This window comes from Myzus persicae, unplaced genomic scaffold (assembly GCF_001856785.1).
Source record: "Myzus persicae strain clone G006 unplaced genomic scaffold, MPER_G0061.0, whole genome shotgun sequence".
Classification (NCBI taxonomy): Eukaryota; Metazoa; Arthropoda; class Insecta; order Hemiptera; family Aphididae; genus Myzus; species Myzus persicae.
In genome coordinates, this window is record NW_019101938.1 from 1 (window position 1) to 15035 (window position 15035).

Sequence of the window (15035 nt, forward strand, 5' to 3'; positions counted from 1 at the left end):
TCTGGATTATGGGCTGATATCTTAGGGGCCAGAAATATAGTTGCACATCATGTATCGAGCCTGATCTATAATGTCAATAACAATGTGGTTGAAGGTTTTAATAACGTGATTGCCAAGTACGTTGGTGGCAAAAGAATCAACTTTTCTTTACGAGGTATAATTATTATAAAAACATATCATATTATTGTAGGTAAAAATTGTATTTTTTTTTTAATCTTAAATTATTATTTTAGGATCGTATGGTGCTAGGTGTCATACTGCAGTGACATCGTTTAATTTGGGATCTGACTACATTAGTCACTTACATAAAAAAATGACTAATTTAAGTCCTGGTATAATAACAAAAAAATATATTAAAAAAGTTGATAAAATGAGCGAATTATCAAGAAGACGGCGTTTAAATTTAAAAAAACCGACGTAATTTAATTTATATATTTTTAAAAATAAATATCACACTGCAACCACTTAATATTATTTATAGATTTACAATGAATAAGCGTAAATTATTTTCTGGACCCGATGATGATTACGGAGCTGTGGAATTGGGTTGCGAAATAATTGATATGCCTTTTGATGAGTATCAAAATAAAAAGGAACTATTTTTGCAAAAGATTACATTAAAATCTGAAGAGATAGTAGCGATTGAACGAAGTACAATTGGACAGCAAGATAATGATATGTGGCAACAATATAGAAAATATCGACTAACGGCGTCCAACTTTGGAAAGGTTTGTAAGCTTCGACCAACAACTTCCCGTGCAAATACTGTAAAGCACATTTTGTACGATATTTTTCAAGGAAGTTCAGCTACGAGGTAAGCTAAAGTTTTTTAATGATTGAGACGTAGTTATTAAATATTATTTATTGATTTATTTTAATTTATAACTATAATTTGTAACTATGTTATAGATTAGTACCTATGCATTATATTTAAATATTATTTCGTTTATATAGGTATGGAATCGAAAATGAGTCAATTGCCAGAAACGCCGTTCAAGAAACTTTAGGAATAACAATACAATTATCAGGTTTATTTATTCATAAATCCCTGCATTATTTGGCTGCGAGTCCGGACAGGTTAATAAACGAAGACTCGATAATAGAAATAAAATGTCCGTCGAGTATAAAAGAATACACACCACAGGAAGCGGTTACTCTGGAAAAATTAAAGTATATGACCGATTATAAGGGGAAACTTGTTTTAAAAAAAAGGGACAATTATTATTTCCAAGTACAGGGCCAACTTAATATTGCCGAAAAAAAATATTGTTATTTTGTTGTATGCAGTCCCAAAGGTAATCAAAATATTATATACCTAGTCGTTATTAATCGTTTTTAAATGTTTATGATTTTGGCAGGTTTTATGATAGATAAAATACCTAGAGATGAATCATTTTGGAATACAAAAATTGAACCATTTGTTACTCGATTTTATATGGAGTCATTACTTCCAGAAATAATCGATTCTAGGTTTGATCGAGGATTACCAATAAGACCAGGCATTCCCGAAAAAATTGTTTAATTCTGTCACCTTTAGTTTTTATTTTATTTCTAATACATCTTGATTTTTTTGTATATTTATTTATGTCTTGCTATACAAGAAATTTAAACAAGCAAAAATTGCACACTTCTTATAAGCTAAAAGCTTGTGTTGGAATTAATTAATAATTAAATGTTATAAATATTCGTTCTAAAACTTTTTTTTTATGAAATATGTTAGTCAGTATTACTATTGATTTATTTTTAACTATAACTATTTATGAATGAATTACTTGTGATTTTTATTTTATGCAATTATTTAGCAGGCCGTTGTCCTAATATGGGTCACACACGCATACTACTCTAATTATTACGACTTAATGATTATTGTTAATGTAATATTAGATAAAGTTAGTTGACTAAAACCAGTTTTGGATATTGTGATGAATATCGCATTGTTGTAGAATATGCGGGTAGTAGTGGTGGCGTGTGTCTCACACAAATGAGCATTTAGTACTCACACAACAGTAGTAAGCGACTTCAACTGTTTAACTAAATGCCTATCGCTTACTCCTTAGAAATGGAGCACTTCCAATCCCCTTAACGTATCCATGAATTGTGAACATTTGATGAAAGAACTTTGGACGGCTTTTAAATGTTCCGTCTACGTAAATATTGTCGGTATCGTAAAGCGTTTTTAAATTAGTATTACTGTCGAAAAAATAATTATACTGGTATAAATATTATTCAACGAATTTTGTGTTTCTAAATAACTTTTAGGCAATCTTGGATGAATACTATTTCGGGAATTTCGTATATTTCGTTTGATAAAGGTTACATCTGATAATGTTAAAGGTGGTAAATCACTTGTTCCTATTTCTGTATGAATTAATTTAGCTGGTTTTCTGGAAATGTCAATGATTGCTTTTCTTTTTAGTGCACTATTAAATTGTTGTCTATTCAGAGCAGGGGTGGTTCCAGAGACTTGGTTGGGGGGCCTAATAGTTGTAATTTTCACAAAACTTATAACAACAAATATAAAAAACAACAATTTTTACAACTTTTATTATTTATTTTTAGAATAATAACAATACAATTCTTATCAAGACAATATTCTTAGTATTTCCCCAAGTTATATAGTATTCTCGTAGTCCACACAGATAGTAGATGCATGTTACAGCTCATACACCGACGTACAATTACATACTTTTACACGGGTCTATAATAATAGTCGATACTATAATATGTTTTTTTGTTAGCAATATACAATTTTTTAGAAATACGGGTTTTGGGCCTTGGGGGCCCCTAGGGCCCCCCCTGGAACTACCCCTGATTCAGAGATTCTTCATGTGGTTTTTAGTGATTGTGGTTATCAGAATTAAAAATAATAGAATTATAATAGTTCAATTTCAAATAACACTTACAATAATTTAAGTAGCAAGTGGCAAGTCCATCGTTGATTATCGTTTTTAAGTATCTTATGAAATCGGAATTTATGTCCGTCAACTATAAAAATTATCTTGTTTCGTTCATTTATCATTAAATCCATTGTACGACCGCAGCACTATTATAACAACTCTGTTGTTTGTAATAAATAATTTTAAGAAATGTAATTTTGAAGTTGAACACTTGAATTACAACCGGTGACTAGTTGTCATAGTCATCAGTATAATTGACGTATTGTTGGACGAAACGTTTTTTTTATAATCGCTAAACGGATAATATAGTGTGATATTGTGATCATTTTAGTGCTCACAGGTCTTTGCAAATACTATCGGAAAATCGGTAATCGATAATCACTATGTGGTGACTAGTCACTATAACAGTACTCATTGAATGTAAAGACATTTAAGTAGGTACATCGTCGTTATTTATAAATTATTTTATAGAAAAATATTATTGCTCGGGATTCAATTTACCTGCACTTTCGCTTTAGTGTATACCTCACTATAAACTAAACGGATAAACTGTTAGGCCTGTAAAGATAACCTAACTGTGGCTACATACAACATTAAGTACTTGTCAGCTATTATCGATAATAATAATTGTGCTAAAATTATTTGTGTGAAAAGAGCCTAATCTTTATCAACAATTTATTCCAATTGTTGAACTCTGGCTAGGACAACAATTTGTCTAAATGAATTATCTTTAGATAATAATGAGTAACTCAAATATTTGATTATGTGAACAAACATCGTATGTTAATATCATCTCGATTAATATTGGGTGCCTATGTATAGATTAGAATTCTATTCAGAATTGTTTTTAAATGTTATAAGTATAACATTAATGCTTTCAAATTCAGAACAATTAAATGTATACATATATATAATATATATATAAGACATACGTACACCTATGAATTATATCACTGTTTTGGCACTTTGGACTTTATCGGTTATCGCTTTTATAGGCAACAATGTTACCGAGCCTCCGCATTCCGGCGTCCGTATATCTATGATTCTTAAATTCAAAATTATAGTGGTACAATTTGGTATACAGATCCGAGTTCAATATAATTGAATAATTTAAGAGACCTGTCTTAACTCTTAATGCTCCTCAACCGAATTACGTAATATCATTCTGATGAAAATTTAAGATTGCAAATTTTTATTCGAAGAGCCAAGACTGCAAGTTCAATGCGAAAGTCGTATGACGTAGTGGTGGTATGGCTTAAACACGCGTAGGTAGTCACTAGTCATTGGTGGTTTTCCATAGGTCTTTTACTAATAGACCGGCCCTATAGCCTGCAGACAGTCAGGTATAAAGGGTGCTTTTCTTGTGTGACTTATGTGTGACTTACTGACTCGTGACTGCATCATAATAATTATGTATACTACTATGTATATATTATAAATAATTACTGCCAACTATCAATAAACAAACCTCAATAAACATAAACTATCATTTGGAGGACCGTGGAGGTGAAGCAACTGTTTTATTTACTTTATTTTGTTCACAAATTATATCATTTACATAAATACATTATAGGTTCCTTAAGTTGTATAAATTAGAATAAACTGACTTAAATATATACTTCCTCGACGCTACACCTTCTACATATTATATAGGTATTGATTGTTAGATATATTTTACTAGCTGTATAACCTGACTTTGCTTGGGTTAAAATTTTTAAAATTTGTTCTATCGTTTTCCATTTTACTTCAGTTTAAAATTATACAATATAAATCCTTAAAACAAAATAAAATAAAAGCAGTATTCATTTAAATATTTTATATTTTGTAAATGATGGATCACTGCTGTGCAGAGGCCAAGCAATGTGAAAACAGTTCAGCTCTCATCTAATGATTTAATTCGCGAAAATAAAAGATCTATAATATAGCTACCTCGTGAAATAAATTTCAATATGTTTATGTATAATTTATACATATATTATATTAAAGTAATTAATATAATTCCAAGGGCGTAGCAAGAAATTCCATCAGGATTCAAGGGGGGGGGGGGGCTGAAGGACAACCAAGTGTACAATTAAATATTTACCCCAACTTAAAATGTTGACGAACACTAATTCATGAGTTAGCTACCGAACACAATAGGTATTTATAGAAGGCAATGTTCTTATACTTTATTATTGTGTCTTAACGGTCGACAACGATATTAAAATGAAGATAAAAATACATAAATTTGTATCGTTCATTGATCCTTGCGGCGTTGTTCTTCGTTCGGCTCGGGACTGGGGGGTTCGGTATTGGCGGGCACGGCAGGACTTACGGCCACTGTAGGCTTGGCGGGCACGGCGGGACTTACGGCCACTGTAGGCTTGACGGGCACTGCAGGACTGGCGGCCGCTGGACCTCCGGACACAGGCTCCGGTTCCGGCTGCGTCACTTCCCCCGGCTCACCGTCGTCGGTCGCGTCGGGGTCGCCTGTGACGGCGGCGCTTATCACCGTGGTGGCGGCCACCACCGAGTCTCTGGTGCGGTTCAGCTGGTCTATCCACATGTCGATGTCCGGTTCATGTTCGACCAGGAACGGCCGGATGATCGTCTGGTACACCGTATCCGAGCCGCCCGCGCGCAACCACACGATGGCGCAGATCTTGACCACGTCGTAGAACGGCACCCACGGCCGGGCCAGGCCCTCCACCGCCCGGAACGCGCCGTACACGATCCAGTGGACGAGCAGCCTCCGCCACTGCTCCGGGTCGAGGCTACCTTCGCCCGCCTCGACGGCCTCCAGTCCCTTGTACGTCAGGTACACCGGTTCCAACATCATCAGTGCCGTTTCCGTGACGAACGCGAGTATCCCGAACATGGAGACGGCGATGGGTCAGCGTTGGATGCGCGCGCTGCTCTCGTATATACAAGACAGGAAGAAGACGTGTTCTCTGCGCGATTTGGTTGATATAATTGCTTATTACGTAATGTCGGTACTCACTTTCGGATCTCAAAAATATCGTGCTTATAACGCGCGACGTGTTTGAGCGTGCACGCGCACCGGTTGTGTGTGTGTGTGTGTGTGTGTGTGTGTGTGTGTGGGTGTGCGAGTGCGTGTGAGATAGTGTGTGTTTTCGTAGACTTGTATTAATCGTATTTAATTGTATAAAATGTATTCATTTTCGTTATTGTTATTCTCGAACGCGCCACAGAAACGTCGCATCGTTTAAATCGTCGTAGGAACATAATAATAGAATGCGTGTCCATGCGTATACAGAGTGAGTGTATCAAGATGATAATATTTGACGATATAATATTATAATTCAACAATCAAACAACCATATTGGTTGTACTGGTTATGGAATTATAGGCATTTCTGAACGCCACGGCGCGGCGACCGCTTTTGTCCCTCTCTGCAACGATATTATACCATAATAATTCACCCACACCGCCGACCAAAACATTTCATCTATTATAATACAAATCTGAAATCGAAAAAAAAAAATTGTTGATCATAAATAAGTCTTTGTGTATGGAGATCTGGACAAATGTCTACTTTGTTTACACGTCAATCTATATTATTATGTCTGGGATACACTCGGTAAATTATTTTAATACATGTGGCCTATATAATGTCTACAATAATAATGCGCACTATTGTTGTTTCGGATATTGTGTTTGACACTGTCAGATTTACGCGTGGGCGTGGATACAAACACAGTTATTAGGTATAGTGTTTATGCATCATAGCGCTAGCTAACTTAATATGATAATAAAATATATATAAAACTATATGTCGTAATAAAATGCTCGTAAATAAAGTATGTGTATAAGTAAAGGGGCCGATTTGTTTATTTAGGTTTATTATGGCGATGCCTGTTTTTGGTTTGGGAAGCTATATAATATAGATATTACCCGAATAGACTTGAATTATTCCAAGCACCCGCCGTTAGATGCTTCTGCGTGACTTATGTTGATTAAAATAATTGGCCTGCTCAACAAGATATTATTAGGTATTAATCAAACAAAGCTAGATATGTCAACGAAAGTAGAACAGGAATTGAAAGAAAATGTCGTATTATGTGTGCCGTAAATAGACTCGGTGTGCCAGTTATTTAGAAGCAAAACGTTTATTATATGTTTTATGATTGATGCTATTTTGTGAACGTCCTACTTGCAATATTGATTGGTATATCATCACAATAACAGGGATGGGTAAGATATTTGAAAAAAAAGATACATAGATAAGTAGGTACTTCAGATTTTATTTTACTTTTAGATATACATCTTGAAGATACCTTCTTCAATATCAAAAGTATGTCTCATAGATACTTACATTTTTTACCTATAGGTACAATAACATACCCTCATTTTAAATTCCGAACAAAGCGATGAGTTAATTGGTTTTATACAATGATGTTTTTCTTTTTTTTAACCATTCATTTTTATTGAAATGTCTGTCGTACAGTTTTGGAGAGAAAAAATGTTAACCCAACTGGAGGATAATTTTTGGGAGCAAATTGGATATAGTTGGTATTTTAGAGGTTGAATAGAAGAAAATTCTCAGTATTTTTTTTAAATAATTGATTAATTCAACTCAATGAAGGTAGGCGATTGGTACCGTTCCACTGCTATAGAGTATAGTTGTCGAGTGGGTCACTTTAATGAATCAATGGATGTGTTAAACTTGAATTCAATGACATACAATTATGACGTATGTGTAAAAACAATTCTGATGTCGATAAGTCATGACGGTCTACATTAGTATCTATATTACTAAGTATATTTTATGATATTATTGCTATAAAGTAATTAATTTTACTATTAGTCATACAGTTCAACCTGCATGATTTTTACCGAAAACATTTAAAAATATCATTATGCGTATAAAATATAAAAAAATACTTATATACTTTAAAATTTTCAGCTATTCAAATACCCAATAATAATATTTTTAAATTACAATGTAAAATGACTAAGATCGTTATTCTTTGTTTAAATGTTTAATTTTGTCCAAATTTGAACTTCAAATGTATAGGTTTAATTAATGTACTGTGTTTATGTACTAATTAAATTTTTTTATTACAATATGAACTATTAATGAGAAATTTTATTCTACATTTTCAATTCTTGGCTACAAAAATTAACATTTTATTTATTTGTAACTAGGTACTAAATAATTTGCATAATTTCTTGGTTATAATGAATTAGGCCAAAATAACTTTAAAAGTTTAAACACTTATAAAAAAAAATTATGCCTATGTATATTCAATATTTTTGAACAATTATTATAAAAACTTATGGATTATGAGCAGGGTTCAGGAAATCGGGACTTATAGCATTTGCATATCCATCATAGGTGACGTAAAACATAGCAGAGTGGTAAACAAATACGTTAAGTGTTACGGAGACATCAAATTTGAAATTTTAATTTGCATATTTTGGGGGTTTTGCATATTTTAGAGGTTTTTGTATATTTTTTTTTTTTTGGAAATACTGATGCATATTTAACGATTGATTGGATATTACTATTCAAAATAAATGTTCTGATTAAAGCTATCTTTTACAAAAATGTTGCACATGAACGTGATTTATAATAACTCAATAAATCGAAAACCATATATAGTTATCTGAGATGGTTAATTGAAAAAACGTCTGATATGAGTACTTATCTACATTCTTACATTCGTATTGCTCGGCAAATGATGAAAATAATCTATCTAGTGATCGATAAATTGCACTGGTGCACTTTTTTTCAGAACATTCAAAACTCAGTTTTTAAAGATTTTATTTTAATTTTTTTAAATTTATTAATCAATAATTTTATTTCAATTTCAATTTTTTTTTATATTTATATGAAATAAATCCTTTTTTAATGACTTTTTAAGTGCTTTTTCTTTTCATTTTTAGTGCATATTTTTAAGTTTATAGGGTCACATATAAGCGCAATTTTCAAATTTTTTGACTAAGAGGAATTAATAAAATAATAATAAATAATTAATACAATTTATTGACAAAAATTTAAAATAGCACAAAAAAATGTCAAAATACTTTGAATATTTTATTTAGTACATAAAATGTTAATATAAACAATTTTAGTGGAAATCTTGAGTATCTACGATTAATCGTTTTTATGTTACAACAAAAAAAAACAATTTTTGAAATTTTTTAATTTAATACAAGGCTCATCATAAGTTGCTATGATAACAGTTGGAAAATACTAAAGATACGTTTGCACCTTAATTTGCTTAATTCCAATAGCAAAAAAGTTTTTTAATAGAAATATCATGAAATACACTGAGAATAAAAGCTGACAGATTATTTTCTCTCAGAATCGTTTATCGTATACAATGATATCTAATTTATTACAAATTTAACACCACCCACTGTTTAGCAAAACAGTTCCCATTTTTTCACTTCTCTCCCAGTATTGACTGATTTAAAATTTATAATTAATAATATGATATAGGGTGTATAGAATATTTTTTTCAAAAAATACCCCTTACCCCCTACCCGGTTCTACCTTTATTTTGAAGTACCACCAACTTAACCTAATTGATAAATAAATTACCTGCAATATAGTAAAATAAATAAATTATAAATTGCTTTAGATATTGATACCGTCCTTACTCAGAATCGTTTTTCGATTGCAATGATTTATCATTTATTTCAAATATAACTTACAGAACAAAGAAATATACTCAGTGAGAATAGGTACACTCGATACTTGCTGTACAACAGAGCGGCTTTCTTGGATTTTTTAAATAACTAAATAACAATTCTAAAATATTGTGGAATATCAAATACTTCAATATTATTTATTCAATCAGTTAGCAGCGTTATGTAATAGTGTACACTGTTAATACACATACAGTAATTAACGCATAACAATACAATAAAAATAAATAACTTGGAATTGATATGTTATGCAGTGTTGGCTTTTATTTGTAATGAAATTAAAATTATAAACATTGACGATTGACATACAACTTTTTCAAAGTAAAAGTCAAAATTATATTGTTATTAAATGACAAAATAACAAAAACTACTTTATTAGTTATTATTATTCGACGCCCCAATACGAAACATCATGTATTAATTTACATTAATATTAATTAACCAAGATTACATAATCACAGAAAAAAATTTAAATAAATAATACTAATATAATATTTGTCATTGTTTTTAAGGAAATTTAAATTATTTAGCTCGACTGTATTGGTTACAAAACGATCAACACTAAAGGTCAAACCCGATCAAACTTTTACTAGGTACCGTGTTTAGTCATTGTCATCAAAATATAATATTTGACACGACGTGGTGAGTTGTGAACCCATCGTGATATTTTTCGTCGCAGCAAATCAGTCTTAGAAAAACGATCGTTTGCGATGCCTATGCATCCCATCAAAATCGGGAAATTATTATCCCAAAGGTCACGATACTGAAAAAATATGTATCAAATATGTAGTTTGTAACGATTAAAAAAATATCGATAATTTTTAATTATTGTTTTAGCGGTTAAGTATGGTTTATTTATAGTTTATTTGGTTTGGTTAGGTATTTATGCAAAACCAAAATAAAAGTATATAGTAATTACACTTGCAATTTAATATTATATACAATTCCTTTTAAATAGTTCAAAATGTACAATACATATTCTACCATAATTTCTATTTTTTTATCTGTGCACATTTCCACCGTCGAACGTTTATCGTCGCGCTTAATAATGACCGTTACAAGTTGTGACTTTTCTAGTGACTCGAATTTATCGACGACTTTATCGATGGCAAAACCTGAGGGTGGTCGTAGTCCATCCTCAAGCTTTATATGACACGTTACCACGTGGTAACCTCCGACTACCACTGTTCGCCGTTCATATACGGTAAATCCGGGTTCACGGCTACCGTGTCGTGTCCAAAGGTTTGAGATCTTCTCAACTCTGAAATTTCCCGGGTAGATAATGGTTACTAACAGATACCATGGTTGCAATGGCCAATCAGAATACGATAAAAGGTACTTGACACGACATACGACGCAGCTGTGAACTTGGCTTAAGAGCACTCGCCGTCTGGTAAACACTAAAAAACGCAATGTCTGTCTTTTGAAAAACGATCGTCTGCTCCTGCCAGTTTTCTCGAGTCCGTGCGATTCTCTACGATTCTTGGTCAAACCATTTTCGTATCACCGCGACGTCGCATAATAGTAGTGATATCATTTAGTGGGACGGCATTCCATCGATACGAGAGTATTGTACTTATATAACATCTCAGTCTTGCGGGCGCCTATACGGTCAAGGTAAGACATACATTCGTCATTTAACATTCATGGTTCCCTCTGAGAACATTTGCATAATATTTGTGCACAGAATTCGTTGTATTTATATAGTGTATCCGAGTATGGTATAATACGTTTTAAACGTGTGAATCATGTGAATGTGTAAAAATGTGATGTATACATATAGGCTTGCCGCTTGCAAAATTCAAGTAAGACTTAGCTAGGTAAAATAACCACCTATACATCGCTGTATGACGAAATAAAGTACAAATAGTAGGTAATTTTATGTATCGGTGTACATTATCTGCGGTTATAATGTAAAATGGAAATATTTATCATATTCCGTATATCTTGGTATTATTCATTTTGAATCTATACGGTTATATATAACGCGTATCTATATAAGATCTGCATCTGCAAAAGTGCAGTGACATTATATTATTGTAACCGATCACTGTACAATCGAATAAGCAAGTATATTGTACATACGAAAAGAACGTGAATGTTGTATGAGGTAGGTATATGGTGCAAATTCGGCCTAAAGAAATGCCTTGCCGAAAAATAACGTCTACAGTTATACATACACGCATATGCGTCTGTTATGTTTATCAAAATTTTAAATAATCTCTTAGATAGTAAATATGTGGTATACACTAGCTGGCATCCGTAATAATTTGGATAGTGAAGAAAAATATTATACTATTGTGATCACGATAGATGTTATAACTAAACAAAAACTGAAAAATATAGTATAGGCTATAATTTATTTATAATTTATGATTCCATCACCAAGTGTTTCAATGGCAACTCTAAACGGATTTATAGTGACTAGGGGAGGGAACTCAAATAAGTATTGTACATAAATTCTCTGAAAATTCTAATTGTGTTCCGTGTAACTAATTTTCCTGAACCATGAGAGGTCATTATATTTTTTAAATTATCTGCTTATTATTATTATTGTCATCATACCTACTATAGTTAAATGTTTGGGTTTCGTGCCTTCTTGAGTCAAACACTCTAGATTAGTATTTCTAGGCTTTATAAACTACAAAATTAAGATGAAAATTAAAATTTACGTTAGTTCATGTTTTTTAGCTCAATGCAAACCAGGCGTGTAGGACGGACAAAAGTAAATTGCTCCCAACGAAGAGAAAATATTGTAAATTGTACCCAATACATTTCAGGTATAAATTTCTATATGTATAAAATTGTACCTAGATGAGATATTATTTTTATGATAGCTATATTTAGCATTATCCAGAGGACAAAACGAGGAGGGTATTATCACTGTCCTCAAAAAATGATTTTTTGGTTTGGTTGGTAAAATTATTTTTAATTAAATAATACGAGTGGGTGTATAAATAGCTGTTAAAAATATATTTTGTTATGTTAGAGTTAGAAAATAAATTATAATGAAAAATAAATTTTCTTGTCATTTTGATTATATTACAATATAGAGTAAATAAAAAAAATACATCACATTAAGTTATTTCCATATATCAGTTCAGTAATGCGACATCATTTTTACATATTCAGCCGTTGTAATATCATTTTTGTTTTTTATTATATTGCTGAACAATTTTTGCCATCTCTTGACATTTTTTTCTTGATTTCAAAAACAATTAATTTGTACTTAAATTTCAGATAACAACTCTATTATTTTATCCATATAATTATAAATATGAGGACGAGGAGTATTTATTTAAGTTTTTATTTAAATGACCCCAAATTACTTAATCTAATCTGCGAATAACGACAAATACCAAACACTGAATATTCGTATAAGTACTCATACTTTCCTCTTTGTGACGAGTATCCACGAATACCGAATATTTACCGTTGTGTACAAGAGCCGTGGGAACTTGATTTTATATACAGAAATATTATAGTAGGTATGCAACATTGCTATCTAAAAATAAACATTCACAACAATGATCGTAATAATAATGTATTAATGTAATCTAAAATTACAAATTATAATGGTCTACAGTTGAAATGAGTAAAGTACAAAATTTGATAATAAATAAAAGTGACTAATTTGACATAATATACTGTTTATTTTATTAATCATTATTCATTATAAATAATTCAAATATGATACCTATATTAGATTCTGAGTGGAGTGATAAATGTATTAATTTTAAAATGATGTGTTTTTTAAAGTGTCTGCTATCAACTATTTTAGTTGTAAATATTCATCAATTTTCAAAATTTAGGGTGGTTTCTGGTAGAAATTGAATCTAGATAATAATTTGGTGGGTCAAAAGTAAAATATTACCATAGTATGCACCCAAATAATCGGAAAACACAAAAAAATTTAATGAAAAACTGGAATTTTTAAGCAAAATTACTTTTTCGTTTTTTTTTTTTGTTGTAGATAACTCAAAAATAAATAACTATAGTAGATTTGACATTTTCACCGAATATTCATTAGAATTTGTTATAGGTATTTGAAATAAGTAAAAAATATTTTTGCTCTTTTGTATCATTTATAAGTGTTATAAATAGGTATTCGACTAATTTATTTTTGTTGGTAGGGAGTATAAAGATTTTTAGGCTCCACGTGTGCTTGTAACATTTTAAAAGCACCAAAGCACTGCCAGTGATTTTTAAAATTTAAATATGTAGATAAAGGGGTTATGGGACTGATTCATAGTATTATATTCATTTCCGATTATTTAATTTGTTTAATTTCAGCTATATCACCGTTCCTTTATCGTTTTCTATTAGGTATTGATATTTATTTCATTGAGGATGAAGCAACTCTTAAACAATAGGAGGGCAGGTCTTAGTATTAATGATAAATTATAATTTTTTTAATTTCATCATTTTTTTGATATACTATCATGGTGGATTGAGAGAAAAGTATTTAAATTGAGGCATTAAGCCTCATACAGAGAATGCATTTCGTAATTTTACAAGAGTCAAAACTCAAAACCTACATCTTTAATGTACTTATCAACTAACACTATTGGACTTCCGTGCGTTGGTGTATATTTTATCAAATTTGCCTATATAGAACCCCTTAAAATCGATACTATCAATGCCCTGGTTTTTGTATGTATGTATGTATGTATGTATGTATGTGTGTGTGTGTGTGTGTGTGTGTGTGTGTATATATCTATTCTTCCATACTCAACATAACAATATTTTACTATCCAAATTCCAAAGTGTTAATTTATTACTTGGTTATTTTTTTTAAACGTTTAGATTAAATAAGATATTGTTTCCTTGTTAGATATAAAATGTAAATAAATAGTCTCAACAATGATTTTATATTTACTTGAATCAAATGAACTCAATGAATAGAAATGTTAAACAAATTTCTAGACAGTAGACTATAAAAATCATAATATTAAAATCCTATACATTCTTCACCTATCTATTCTTACTATTTAATAGTATTGCCACAAAATTACTATAGTGGAAATAAAAAATAATTATTTAGGTATGCAATATTCGAGCATCCGCTAATTGGTATTTATTTAGTCAACCTCAATTAATAATTGTCTTATTATTGTTATTATTTCTATATTATATAATTGTGCAATTGAATTTCAGTACATATGTAAGAAAATATTACCTTTCATTAATATGGGAGCCCAACATCTAACATAAGAGTATAAGACCCTATCTGATTTAAAATTCCATGAACGTGTATGCAGAGTATACAAGTATACAACCCATGGACATAGGAATGAATAGGCTCCGCTTATGAAACATGAATATTGTTTTTTTCATCTGTGTATAGGATTCTGATATTTATCACAGAAAACTATGTTCTGTAACACCTCCATTTATTATTTATTAAATTAATTAAGTATTTTAACTTTTAATTAAATGTTTTTTTTGAATATAATATGCTAATTATTGCTAACACTGCAC

At 30.9% G+C, this 15035-nt stretch overlaps 2 protein-coding genes across 2 annotated transcripts; one reads left to right on the top strand and one right to left on the bottom strand.

The window, feature by feature from the left end:
* The first annotated feature begins 15 nt into the window (after positions 1–15).
* On the top strand, positions 16–1682 carry LOC111030831. The gene is made up of 5 exons (XM_022310524.1): positions 16–154; positions 234–417; positions 482–814; positions 955–1295; positions 1359–1682. The coding sequence occupies exons 2-5, from the start codon at positions 314–316 to the stop codon at positions 1520–1522; spliced, it is 942 nt and encodes a 313-aa protein (XP_022166216.1). The 5' UTR covers positions 16–154; positions 234–313; the 3' UTR covers positions 1523–1682.
* A 3451-nt stretch (positions 1683–5133) lies between these two features.
* Positions 5134–5754, bottom strand: LOC111030806 (receptor expression-enhancing protein 5-like). The gene has a single exon (XM_022310490.1). It carries the CDS (start codon positions 5752–5754, stop codon positions 5134–5136), a length of 621 nt encoding a protein of 206 aa, XP_022166182.1.
* Between the last annotated feature and the right edge of the window lie 9281 nt (positions 5755–15035).